This window comes from Taeniopygia guttata, chromosome 2 (genome assembly GCF_048771995.1).
Source record: "Taeniopygia guttata chromosome 2, bTaeGut7.mat, whole genome shotgun sequence".
NCBI lineage: Eukaryota > Metazoa > Chordata > Aves > Passeriformes > Estrildidae > Taeniopygia > Taeniopygia guttata.
In genome coordinates, this window is record NC_133026.1 from 10,308,989 (window position 1) to 10,323,362 (window position 14,374).

Consider the following 14,374-nt stretch of genomic DNA (forward strand, 5'->3'; position numbering starts at 1 on the left):
AAACAATATTAAAAGAATTTATCTCATCTGTCATGTTGTAAATGCTGGCTCAGTTTGTTGCCAAGATTAAAAATACTGAATACTTTGCCATGATTGTTTCACATCTGAAGTGTCCAAATTCAGTGGCTCAGAGGTTCTCTTTCCACAGTTGCCAGAAGGATGTTCCTTAATGCCATTTTAATTAAAGACAATAAGTGAACTTGAGCTGTTTCTTCAAATGTGTAGCAGTCTCCTAATCCAGGCCAAGGTGAAAATTGGACAGAAATGTACTCCTTCTACCAGCAGTATTGACTTCAGGCAATTTCTCATTTGAGCTGAGGCACTACAATTTTGTGGTTTAGTGCCATGATATATATCACAAATATTTGTGTCTCACTGCTAGAACATTGACAGGCCTCCTGCTGGGAGCCAGTTTGCAATTTCAGAGAATCCCTCTTTACATTGGAAACTTGTCTCTTAGAGATCAGATTTTTGTTCTCTCTCCAGCTGGTTGTTCAGCATTTGGGAGGTTTGTAGCAGTGTGACAGTAGATGTACTAGTTTGGATTATTTTACTGTTTTATTTATATGCCTATAATGTGAGGAGAAGAGACAATTTCTAAAATAATTCATGGTTGTTGGGAAATGGTATATTTTGGTGCATCCCAAAAGGACCTAGACAATTCAGTACCAGAATTTTAGTAACTGTTTATTTAAATTGCTTTCATGTAACTTGCACAGTATGTAACATCTTTTCACTTTTTATATGAACTACAAAACTTTGTAATAGTTATAAAGTGAGTTATAAAGATCTATACTGGTGCCTCAGTCACAGAATGTTTTTACTTTGAATCTGTTAATGCATACAGTTTAATTTGTTAGTTATCTTTGACTTTAAGTTCACACAGTTTTAAATTATTTAATAAAGTATCTTGGCAGCTGTGGAATGAGGTGCTTGCAACTTCTTAAATGCATGCTGATACAAAAGGCAAAGGATGTTTAACTGCAGTGCCATTGCTTAGTTACTGTGCTGGGCTTGGACAGAAAGCCAGACTCTTGGTTGGTGTAAATTGGCATTGCTTCTTTGTCTTTACTCATATTAAATTTATATTGCAAGAATCAAGAATCTTTTCACAAATGTGTCATTTGTTGAGTATTTAATCTGTTAGGCAGATGTGCCTGGCAATGAATCCAATGTCCAGTGTTGCCTGGTGCTTGGTATAACCTTTCAAAATGTCCAGACCTGCCTGTCTAACTCTCTGAGGAGTCTCTGAACATATATAAGTGGACAAGGTAACTTTGGAACCATGTCACTGGCATGAATTCAGTCCAAAGAAGCATGGCAGTCCCCATGGAAGTTCAGTCCTGGTAGACAAGGGCCCAGGACACAAAATGTCTCCATTCAAGGTGATGAGTTGGTACATTCCTTGACAGTTTTAGGAAAGAGGTCAAGAGCTGAATTGGATTTACATAGGAACATTCAGTAAAAAAAAAAGTTTCTGTGTCTGAAGGCATTTAGCAAGAGAATAGGTGCTGGGGAAGGTTTGTGGCTCATCAAAAATGAGAGACTTTTAGTCATAGCACCAACAGCTAGTGAGTATTTATAATAACAAAAATGTCTAACAGTATGCAGTCCATTTTTTTTCAAATGTGTTGAGTTTAAAAAAAATGGAAAAGGAATTGTCAGTGATTGGCCATTGTGAAAAACTACTTTGAAGTCAATTTCTCAGGTTGAGATCCTTCACCTGTATTTCATGTTCGTGAGCCTGTCTGTTCTGTGTATTCAAAAGGGCCTGGATCCCCTCTGAAAACATTCAAGACATCACAGTTAACATCCACCGGCTGCACGTGAAGCGCAGCATGGGATGGAAGAAGGCCTGTGATGAACTGGAACTGCACCAGCGTTTTCTTCGTGAGGGGAGATTCTGGAAATCAAAGAATGAGGACAAAGGGGAAGAGGAGGCAGAGTCAAGTATCTCTTCCACTAGCAATGAGCAAGTGAGTGCTGCTACACTATTAGCAAATAGCGCAATTCATTAAGGAGTACAAAGATTATGTGTTTTTGATTAATCTGCTGTTAATTAGCCTTGTGCTGTCTGCAGGTTTGTGAGGACAAGAGGGTTCAAAGGCTTAGCCTCCCTATCACTTTTTCTCCCTATCTCCCTTATATCCCTATCTTGCTATCAGTAATAGCAAGAATATGGATTTTCCTCTTTCCTCAGTTTCTTTGATGACCTTTGTGAATTTTCAAAGCGCTTGTCACGTACTGCATCTTGATGAGACAGATCAAGATTTCTAAAGTTAAATAGGAATGTTCAAGTCAAATGTCACAGATATCAGATGGACTGTAACACTGCCTTCTTGGAGCCCTATCAAGGGACAGCCCTGTGTCTGCTCAGCCTTTTCACAGCTGGAGTATGGTCACTTCGAGCTCTATTCTGCCTTCAGATCCACAAGTAACACCAGCCATGACATTTTCAGCAGGTCCAACTGAAGTTAGGTGCAAACACTGTACTTGAGGACCACATGACCAGCAAATTATTAAAGTAATTAAAAATAATTCTGCAAAACAAGAAAAATTACATTGTTTTAACAAAGAACACAAATGGCCAAGATCCAAAACTTTGCATTGCCACGTCGACATTCCCTTATCATATCTGATCTTTACTAATCATTCATTGTCCAAGAGGGTGTTATATATTCACTACTTTTCAAAGCTTGCAGGATGCTTCTCTGTATTTTTTGCAGCCCTTTCCTTGGCAACATCTTTCCTCATTTAAAACCACTATCCTTTCTCTAAGTCTGTATTCAAAAAAAATTGTCTTCCTTTGTCTTTTTGTCAAACAGATCTATCACCAAAACTGGAACTAAAAACTTAAAAGTATATAAAACTCTATGTGTGGTGGGAGGTTGTTCCTTATCAAAGTGGTTTTAGGGGTTTTTAGCCTTTGTAGCCCCTTTATTTAAAGTCTTGTGTGCTGTCATACAACAGCCTGTTGGTAAAACAGGAAAATGGTCACAAATAAACGATAACTGGTATTTTCCCTTTTTTCCCAGAAGTATCAGTCACAGTGTCCATTTACATATTTTCTCTATGATGCCAACTATTCATCCTTGACTTGGCTAATGCTTATACCTGTTTTACTGGTTTCCCAGATACAGGAACACAGGAGTAGCCATCAAACTCACTGTTCTGCTGTAGTCTGCAATATCCTGTTACTAAGACTAGCTAGTACTGCATGCTTCAAAAGCAGGCATAAGAACTTCTCTACAAGCACTGTAAGATAATTACCATCCACTTAGATCTCATCCTTGTTTCTACTGCGAGACTGACTTTTATTCTAAAGCATGAAGTTCCATACCCCTCCAGTTATAATCCAGTCTGGATGATTTTACCATATTTACATACTTATATTCTCTTTATAATCACTGCTGTTTTCTGGCATCCAACAAGATCTGATTTCTAAGTATGGGTCACTGATATTGGAATATCTCAGAAAACAAATGTTTGAACTTGTGTGTGCAATGGAGAAAGGAATTATTAAGAGTATTTTAGCAAGTGCATGTTGAATGGTAGAACTTATTCTTTAATTTTGTTCCTTCGTGCAGTCATAGTCATCAGTGGTAATGTAGAAAGTTTATTGTATGCACTTCTCATGTAAGAACATTTCATTAACGTTTCTATTTGATACCTTAACTAATTGCAGATAATCACAAATACAAGGCACATCAGTCATGTTACAATGAAAGCCACTTACATGAACTGATTTTTGGGTTGATTCAACATGCTTTTCTTAATGTTCACAGCTGAAGGTTACTCAGGAACCAAGAGCAAAGAAAGGACGACGTAACCAGAGTATGGAACTCAAGAAAGAAGTGAGTAACCTCAACTACTGTATTTATAGAGACAGCAAAGTACAAAAGGTCTGAAATTTTAATGGACAATTCAGTCCATTAAATTTCAGTCACCTTTTAGTGATGTTACAGTATTAGCCTTGCAAGTTCCAGCCCCACAGCTTGGTACTCCTTGCTAACAAGTGTAACTGTGCCTCCCACATGCAAGTGTCATCATAAGAATACCCTGTATCGTGAATAAAGCATGCCAGCTTACAACATTTATTTTTTAATAATAAATTCAGGGTGTCAGTGGGTCCATAAACAGCAGAAATTAGGAAGTGCAATCGAGACTATTAAGTATCTGAACTACCTTGCCCTCTTTGTGTGCGGGGCTTCCCTGTGTATCCCGCTTGCGGGATCAGGAGCCGGGGCTGCGTTATTGCGCGTGTACACAAGAGGGCACTTACAGAGAGAGCCGTAAATCTCTTCCCGAGCCGCCAGGGATTTTCCGGCCTCCTTCCAGCTGCCGAGGAACGCTGAGAAACATTTGCACATGTGTGTGATCCCTGCCAGAGTGCTCGGGGTGCCATGCAGAGGAGGGTGCAGGTACTGGAGCAGCAGAGCTCTATGTGGATGCTGGAATAAGGACACGGCCATTCCTAATTCCCGGGCAGCTGCCTCCCCATTGTACCTGATCCTGCAGGAGGAGGAGTATGGACATGCCATGGATGTCATGGGTGGGGGCAGTGACAGTCACAGTACCTGGGGCACAAACTTTGTTTGAGTGCAAGATAGGGAGACTATAGGAGGATGTCTTGCCATTCTTATTGTGTTTTCTGTCAAGCAAATGCTGTAATTTGCTTCATATATTTATGTCTTAACATTTGCCTTCGTAGCTCTGATCAGTGATCCAGAAGTCAATCACAGTGACCTCTTAGAGAGTAATTGATTGCAAAAGGGAATACTCAGCCTTTTGAATGATGTGAGCAGTGCTGCATCACACAGACAGGCACAAAGTCCAGTCGTGAAGAAGGCTTTGTCTCTACACTGCTTAATCAGCATTAAAACATCTAACTTTAATTTTAAAAAATATAATTTGTGTCTTCAGACACTCCAAATAGCAATAAACATTTTCAGGAGTATAACTTCAATCTGTTCTAAAGAGCAGGAGCAATTGGTGTTACACTGTAATAACACAGGCAGCTAAATTCAGCACAGTACACTACAGTAACAGTGACTTCTTTCTTGATAATTGTGTAATTATACAGAGCTTCTGTGGTCATCCAAGTCTGGTTCCATATTATTGGAAGCAAGATGTAGACTCTCATTAGCCTTTCATCTTCAAAGGACCTTTGAGGTACTGATCAATCTTTGCAGCACTTCTGTGGAGTCAGTGGAATATCACAGACTCCAGTGCAGCCTGTTGGGTCAGAGCAAGCCCAGAGTTTGCCAAAACAATTCAGTAGCCTTGGCCATGCAACTACAGTCTCTTAAGGCAGAATATTGTGGGGGTAAAATATCTCTAGCAAACCTCTAGTAATCCCAAGGAGTCAGCACAGCCTCCTAGGTTTTTCATACTTTTGGAGAGGTGAGGCTGCCTGAAGTCAGAAAAGCCTGACCCAAGAGTCTGCCCACTCTCAAGCTGGTTTTCCACAGGGATCCCACATCCCCTTAGCACTACAGGTCTTCAGCAGACATCTTTCACATTAATTACACTGATATTACTCATGTAACTTCTTTCTTCAGGGGGAACCGAACAGTTAACAGGTTGCCTTGTTCTATTTTGATATCTGATTTACAAGTTTGTTCTTTCTCTGCAGGAGCCAGAACCTGAAACTGAAGCAGTAAGTTCAAGCCAGGAAATTCCCACAATGCCTCAGCCCATTGAAAAAGTTTCAGTCGCAACTCAGACCAAGAAGTTAAGTGCCTCTTCTCCAAAAATGGTGCCTCGGAGCACCCAGACCAGTAATGATGGAGTGTGTCAGAACATGTGCCATGACAAATACACCAAAATCTTTAATGATTTCAAGGACAGGATGAAAGCTGATCACAAAAGAGAAACCGAGAGAGTTGTGCGAGAGGCAGTGGAAAAGGTAACGCTTGTTAAACATCACCTACCCTGGATTGAGGAGAGGCAATTTTGGGGATTTCTTCACATTCTTTTCTATTTTTGTAACAACCACTCTTACCAAAATGAATAAAAAATGTTTTCCAAAGAGACCACATAAAAATAGTCTCCATTATTGCTTTTTTAGCCCATTTCTATACCAACAGACCTACTTTAAACAGAAAACTCTTGGCTTTTTTGATTCTTGTCCAGTGAAATCAGTTTGTGATCCAAAACTGAGACTAATTGTTCATTCAGGAGTATCTGTTTCCAAAGCCTTTCTCTCAATTGGTAACTGTGATTCTAAACAATGTGATTGTTTAACTCCTAGTCATAAATAATTCTTCTTTTGTCCATCTTCTGACCTAAAGATCAAACAGGGTCACTGAAATTTGTTTGAATTTTCTTATCTAATAATAACCTGTTTAAAATTCAACTTCTCAGCTTGACCTGGTCACCTTTGGCTAGAGAGAGTAGGGCAATTTGGAGGATGATTTGTCTGACCTCACTTAAGTATCTGTCTTAAGATAAGATGAATTTCCTTCTGGATGAAGGACTGTGAAATGAACCTATGGAGTTCAAGTGTTAATCCTGTAGGATTAAGACACTCAATATTTAGATACCTGAGCAGGTGCAGAGGAACCTCACAGGCAGTGAATACTAAAAGGTACCTCTTAATGAACTCAGAGATGCTCTATTTTGTATTTTCCATTGTGCACTTGCTGTAGATTTATATGCAGTTGTAGATTTGGAAAAGACAAAATCTTTTTTAAAGATAAATTAATACATTTATAAACTTACATGCAAATATGCATAGAACTTATTTAGCTGTTGTTGTAGATGCCTAGCAGAGTAGAAATACAGTGACATTCTTATTTTGATTAAATCTGATTTTGTTATATCTCTAATTGAGTAATTTTTATTTCCTAAATAGGAGAAATCTCTAATTAGGTGACCTCCACCTGCATCAATAATAGAGGTTTAAAGAGTAGAGGTTTAAATAGGATGCTTTTAATTCCAATAGCTGTGCCTTGACTTGTTTTGCTGACTGTCTTTGGCAGCTGCGTACAGAGATGGAAGAAGAGAAAAGGCAGGCTGTAAACAAAGCTGTGGCCAACGCACAAGGAGAGATGGACAGAAAATGTAAGCAAGTAAAGGAGAAGTGCAAAGAAGAATTTTTAGAAGAAATTAAGAAACTAGCAGGTCAGCACAAGCAACTGATTTCCCAGACCAAGAAGAAGCAGTGGGTAAGTGTCAAGAATTTATCACAAGAGAGTAAGTGGAAATGTATAATGCATCCTGCAGGCAACTGAAGGGAATTTCTTTCTTGCTTTTAACTGCACTGCTCTTTCACTGGTCTTTCAGCATTAAGGCTTTTTCCTTCATATTGCTGTTTCAAATCTTCTCCAAATTTAAACTTGTTGTTTTGATTACTTTCCATCTTAATTTCTTAGTGCTAACAGTAACTTGAGCCCAATCAGATCTTAGTATCAAAACTTTTTCCTAAATGCAGTTTTACTCCATATAAACATATTTTGCATTATATTCACACTCCTTTGATCTTGAGACCTCAGAGGGCACAATATCTGTCTGCATCAATTTGGATTCCCCTGCTAATAAGGCTATTAGTGATATCCTTTTGGCCTTTTCCTCTCCTTGCTTTTTCTACAGCTCTTTTATTTTCCTTTCTATTTAAAACACAGCATTCTGCAATGTATTCCTCTCTTGTTTGGTCCTTAAGTGGAAATCTGCAGCATCAGCTGCAAAAATCATATTGATGTGCCCTCTAGAAATGTGAAAATAGACATTCTAACTTACTGTTCTGGTACATACCACCAACTTTTCCCTGGTTTTATTTGGACTGTGGCTGGTGTTTTCTCAGGCTGGAGTGTGTCCTCCCACATGGCTGTACAGCACCTAGCCAAACACTGCAAGAACCATAAACTGTGCTGCTTGCCAGGAGCAGAGTGCAGGTGGAAACTCCTCTGCTCTGGATCTGGGACCTGGCACATGCACAAACTCTGCTATTTCTTTGTTAACTTTCACAGAAGAGGGGAGCAAAAGCCATTACTGAGGAAGTTACACAGCACTGTGACACCTGTCTGTAACACACAGAGGGATGGGCACAGGATTGTAGCACGGATGGGGCTGGAAAGGAGCAGGAGCCTCCAGGAGATGGCACGAGCCAAGGGACAGCCAGTCCTGCCACCCCCCTGCAGCCCCATTTGTTTTTTACAGCTTTCTGCTATAAAGGGCTGTTTTGCTGCTGCTCAGCGTCATTACTTCCTGTGCTTACATGAAACAATGGTCCCTGCAGGGAAAACTCTGCTTTGGAGAAGAGTGGAAAAAATACTCAGGCAGTCGGTCACTGATTATCACAGTTTTGAGTTTAGTTTTTGGAAAGAGAATAATTACTTCAAATTCCATAGCTCCTGTAGTCTTTAATTCTGTTCCTCACAGAGGTTTTACTGTGGGTGTTAGGATGGTGCAGTGCTTGGGTCTCTGTCAATAAGAGAATTTCTCCCTGGCTACCTGTCTCTGCAGACCAGAGAAGTTAATTTTGACTGACTTGAACAAGTTCCTGTGTTCAGTGTGTCACCAGCTGCTGTGTGCATGTGCTTGTCTGTGGCACTGGAGAGGGAAATGGAATTGCCTTTGCCCACTATAAAATATGTCAAATTAGCTCTGTTCTGTCAGAAGTGAAGAGCACATATGTGAACCATTGTCACCATTCAGCTGACATGCAGTAACTCGGGCACAATAACATCATTGTGAGGCTGGACTCTCAGCTCTAGCTGCTTTTTGGTGGTTTTGAATGTTGAATTTTCAAAAGAAACTGACTGAAGTTATCTGCTCCAATGTGCCTTTACTATATCCTTCAGACTAATCAAAAAATGTCCTGGTACCACGTCACTGAATTTATTAATGAGGGCATAAAGCTTCTCTACTGAGCAAAACAATGAAAAGATAGAGTATTTGACAATCTTGCCTACTTCTGTGGCCTCAAACTATCTGTCAATCACCACCCTAAATGAAGGCATCATGCAGACAGCTGGTTTGCATGTGGCAGGACAAGGAGGGTCAGGATAAACACCTCTGCATTCAAGCTGATGGATCTGCCTGCCAACACACAGCCCCAGGCAGCTGGACTTGGTCCAATTACACAAGTCCCCAGTGATTCTTCCTTCAGTGGTACTAATGACAGTCCCTGGTGTGTAGTACTGCACTTGTATGCTGCTATTATAATGATACCTCCTTACCAAAATCTCATGTAATTAACACACATACTAATGAGTTTTGGTGGCTTTGCTTTTTAATTAGGAGCAGAGACCTCAGGTTTTGTGTAATGCTGATGTCTATGCTTGGGAATACAGCTGCTATTATTCACACTGTATTTGTCTTTTTCTCATACCTAAAAAACAAGTCCAGTTGGGACAAAGGAATCATTTTGCTGGTGGTGTACAGGGACAGGAGATGTGCTTCCAGCCCTCAGAAGACTAATGCATAGTTAAAGGATAACGGTTCTTCTTTCTCTAGCTGGTCACAATTGGCTTAGTCCAATTTCATTTTTATACTTTCAGAAAATTTTTGTTTAATACAGATACCTCAAGTAAATAGCAAACAAAAAGAAGAAGTGTAAAGGCAGCAGTAACAATAATGAGATTATGCAGCTCCATGGCCTCCAAGGTTCAGGCTGGAGTGCTGGTCTTGATAATGTTTCTGTTTTAGTTTCTCCAACTTCTTTTATTTGTGTATAAGACTTATTTAAATTGGTGCACAGGTTGTTTCCATAGACAGCTTTTAACCTTTTTTCTCATTCAAATTTATTTACACATATATTTATTTTAACTTGCAACAGGTGGTCTTTAAGTGAATGAGCATTGTCTGATGTGTACTGTCTGAAACAAAACCCCAAGTGATTGATAACATTTAGAAAGAGGAGAATACAAAGAAAAGAGGAGGCCTGAGGCCAGCTGGCATTTTGCCTCCAGTGCCACATGTGCTGGTACCAGCACAGATGACACTATTTTCCTTTTGTAAGTGGAGATTTACATCCCACACTTATGGCCAGCATATGTAAAGGGAAGTGCAGGACCCACAGATCAGTTGTCCTCTCCTGTCACAGCATTTTTTGATCTCTCCAAGCCAGCAGATGTGAATTTGGTCTCTGGGCTGAGGCCCATGCTGTACATAATGGAGATCCACAGCTGTTCCCTGCACCTTTCCAGCAGATGATCCTTAATGGCTCCCACAGGCTTGTGGGCAGCCAGCAACATGAAAAACCAGGAAAACAGCTCTCAGGAGGGCACTTGTTTGCAGACATTTTTACAAATAAACTTCCCAGGAGCTAAATTAGGAAAGGAAAATGGAGAGGTTCCCCTCTCGCACAGCTAGGGCAGTCCCTTTATTGATGATGTAAATAAATGGTTATCAGTTTAGCCAGTGTAAATGTTGGCTTTCTTGGATCTGTCTCTCACTAGTGTGGGTTGTTGTGGTTTTTCTTTCGAGGCAGTTGGGTTTGTTTCCTTTGTAATTCTCTCTTTTATTAGCAAAGCTGTAGCTAGACAGGACATAAAAAGTAAATTGTATGTTATTCTGTGGTTTGATAGCAGCCTGAGCAGACTGTGTGATATCCCTCCCTTTGCTCCCCATCATGCAATAAGCATTTCAGACTGGATTCCTAAAGATGCCTCCTGATTTTGAGCAGACCAAATTCAGAAAAACAAATTTGAGGCCATTAGAAGCTTACTCTCCAGGATGCAGAAATATAAATGGTACCGTAAGCAGCAATGCCACCCTACTTTATGGAGTTTTGTCAAAATACCAGTTCATGCTTTTGCAGCACTGCCTTAAAGGGGCATAACCTGCCTGAAGACAGGGCACGCTTTGTGTGGGTGCTGTGCCTCCTTGATGGCCACTCGTGGTGCTGACCAGCATGTTGCATTCCCTTCCTTAGCTCCTCAGAGGCCACAGGGTTTTTTTCCAAGTCACTCTTCCAGCTATCAGAAAGCTGGGGTTGTTCTCTGTGTTCCAAGGTAGAAATCATCTTTGCCGCAGCTTTCTCCAGAACCAAATAATTCTGTATAAATAATGGGCTGTGCAGTATCTGTATTTCAGGAGTTTTGTGCAGTGCTGGCAGGCACGACAAAGGGCAAGAGCCCAGGTAGCCAACCTGTGTATAACGGGCCTTCTTGGGTTTATCTAAGGCTTGGAGGAAAAACCACTTTTTTGTTTTGCTCAGTAAAATTGATGGAGCACAAAGTTTTCCCTTCAGGAGGTGGCAGTGCTGGCTGCCAGTCAACAAACCCTGGTGACAGCAGCATCCTTACAGGCTGACCCTAGATGGGCTACAACAAACCAATAATTGTTGTCTCCTGCGATGCCATTGTTATGACTTTTGAGATTTTCTAAACCAAAAGGATCTTCCCCAGCAACCTCTGGACTTATAAAGGCTTATAAAGAAACCTCAGAAATACTGATTTTCAAGCCTGTGCAGAGGCTGTTGTGCCAGCAGCGCCTGTTGATTTATTGTAGCTTTTAAGACATAGATCAGGGTGCTATTACACAAATGTAGGGTAAAAGATGGTTCCTGCACTGTGTGCCTGAAAAATGTCACTCCACCATTCTGAGAGATGAGTTTTCTTAAGTGAGAGATGATTTTTTTGAAAAGCAATAATCCAGACTCTGGAAAATAGGAAAGCATTGTGTGGGTTTGCTGAAGATTGCTGCTTCACTCCACATGTGTGAAAAATGCCTGGATGCCCCCGAGCATAAATAAGAGGAGCATTGCTCTGCACGTGCTGGTGTGTGCAGGGGTGAGGAGGGATCCTGCCAGGGGGGTAATCCCATCTTTATTTGTTCTCCCCAGTGCTACAACTGTGAAGAGGAGGCCATGTACCACTGCTGCTGGAACACTTCCTACTGCTCCATCAAGTGTCAGCAGGAGCACTGGCACGCGGAACACAAACGCACCTGCCGCAGGAAAAGATGAAAGAGTTACTCCTCCCCTAGAGCACCACCCCAATGATTGCTATTCTCAGACAGAGCGGTTTTTGTTTCCAAAAAAAGAAAAGAAAAAAAAAAAAAGCCAAAATTGTTTAGAATTTGCTTCCCATTTTGCACCAGCCTTTAAACACTTTTCTTAGAAGAAATTTTGCACAGTTATTTCAGTCTTCTGTTAAAAATGCTCCTCCAAAATTTTGTCGGCAAAATTAATTGAGTATCTGTTGGAGCAGGTTACTTCAAATAATTTTAAACTAGAGGATTTGTTGCGTTTTCAGCAAATTTTAAGACATTTTTAGGTTTTACAGAGATTTTAATCTTTAAAAACAGCAGATCTAAAAACAGAAAAAATGATGCAAGTTTAACAAAAGTTTAACCTGTTTAAAAAACATCTAAAAACTACTTCTGAATGTAAGAAGTACAGAACTGTTTCAGAAAAACAAAGCATACTACCTTGATGTAACATTTATTTCTTAACCTTGTTGAGCTGGTTTTGTTCAGCTTAATTTTACTGTTTAAAGGCATTATCTATTGGTTATACCAGTGGGTACATGATTGAATTTAGGGAACAGGGTTGACACAGCAGGTGCTAGTCCTGCATATTTTTTCTTAAACATTTCCCAACTGTGTTTTATTTTCATTATTTCTTTTCAATATATAACTTTTATAACAAAATATTAGCTTTGATCTTGTAGTTTAAAATCACAGGGAACTGGGGTAATCTTTTACTGAGCTGGATCTTAGAGAAAAATGAATATTTAAATTTTGAAGTTTGCACATTTCGTCTTTGTTCTAACATGAGTGCTTATAACAAGAATAAGAAAAGCCAAAAACAAAAAAACAGCAGACAAACAAAAAACCCAACTACCTTTATTCATACTTGGAATTTTGAGGCATACAAATTACTTTATTGCAACCCCCTTCAGCCTCCCAATTCAATGTCATTTGACCACCTTTGATCTGGTGTCACCTAGTCCATTGTAACTGATAATAAAGGAGAAAAAGCACTTAAGTTTCACAGAAGCCGTTATGTTTGTAGTAATGGGTCATTGCCTAATAATGAGCTCCATCACTGTACTCAGAATGAAGAATAATGCATGTTAATTTTCTTGTATTAAAGATGCCGTGATTTGTAAAAAGTCTGTATTTTGCGGAATGTCTGGATTAAGAAGCATTACCAATAGGAATGGATCGATAGTTGAAAAATGATTTTCTTTTTGTTTGTTTTATATATAGATATATGAATTGCATCCATGTTCAGAGACAATTTTTTAAATAGATGTAAAGCTTACTTAAATAGCTTTTCTTTTAAAGTGTCTCCACATTTTAGTTTCTTTCAAAGATTGGTCTTAGACTAAGTCATATGCCCATTAATCATCCAGCTATTTTTTGAGAAGTTAGAGGGATAATTTGTAAATATTTATTTAGATCTTTGATATTTATTGAAAGCAATTACATGATGGAACGATGGAAGCTGAAGAATCAGGAGGAAAGCCTTTTAAAAAGTTTTCTCTAGGATTTGTCAGGGTCATTGTAAAGACAAAAATATAACTAAGACTTCTGTGAACTACCACTGAAATTCTGACCTTTTTTACTTACAGTGGTGATATAAGTTAATTGACTAGATACCGCCAAATAATGCCCAATATGTTGCAGAAATTAAGTGGTAAGTTGATTGGAAAAAATAGTAAGTAGATGGTAACTTGTATTACCACAGCTGCATTATTGCCTGATAAATGTGTAATTAACTTTTGTCGCCTCTGTGTTGTGACTGTAAAACACTTCACAACTAAAAATCAATCTTGTTTGATTACTTTACGAGTTCCAAAACTTCGATCCACCCCTATGAAAGCAAGTATTGTGGAAATATTTTTGGTGTAAAATCATTCCAGAATATGTAATATTTAACTGATAGCTGCATGAAAGTAAGATTCGTGTTACTTTGGCTTTTTTGTCTCTGTTGACACGGTTGCACATTTCCAAGTTACTACAGCGTGAAAACTGTGTGTTTTAAAGAAAAAAAAAAAAACAAAACAAAAAAAAAGATTGTGACCTGGTTTTGTATAAGTTTTAGGTAAAATTACAATTGATTGTTTTAGGAACCATGATTTAAAATTAATTTTTCTGCAAATCATAAAGCTATATTAAAGTGTTGAGCTTAGCCACTATGCACATTGTAATTATTCATTGTGGCTGTCCAGTTTATGATGCATTCTGGCATTTTGTAAGCTGCTCTGACTAGCAATATATAGAGTCATTTAATGTGTTAACATTGGTTAATAAATGTATTTAAAAAAAAAACCCTCACTGAATGTTTCTGTGTTGATTTTGACCAGTTGTCCTCACAACGTGGGGTGGGTTGTGAGGCTGCTGTCAGTACTCGTCCTCGCCGAGGGAGGCTGGGGCTGTGCCTGAGCTCCGGGAGCCTTGGTGCTGCCTCGAGGGGAGC

General features: G+C 39.4%; 1 protein-coding gene across 5 annotated transcripts in view; it reads left to right on the forward strand.

Moving 5' to 3' along the window:
- ZMYND11 (zinc finger MYND-type containing 11) overlaps window positions 1–14,096 on the forward strand; it is a 104,266-nt gene extending 90,170 nt beyond the window's left edge. For all 5 annotated transcript variants that reach the window (XM_032746610.3, XM_032746609.3, XM_032746612.3 and 2 more), the window contains 5 exons: window positions 1,769–1,976; window positions 3,786–3,854; window positions 5,636–5,908; window positions 6,984–7,169; window positions 11,792–14,096. In XM_032746610.3, coding sequence (XP_032602501.1) covers window positions 1,769–1,976; window positions 3,786–3,854; window positions 5,636–5,908; window positions 6,984–7,169; window positions 11,792–11,914 — 859 coding nt within the window. In that variant the 3' untranslated portion in view covers window positions 11,915–14,096. The remainder of the gene's footprint in view (window positions 1–1,768; window positions 1,977–3,785; window positions 3,855–5,635; window positions 5,909–6,983; window positions 7,170–11,791) is intronic.
- The last annotated feature ends 278 nt before the right edge of the window (window positions 14,097–14,374 follow it).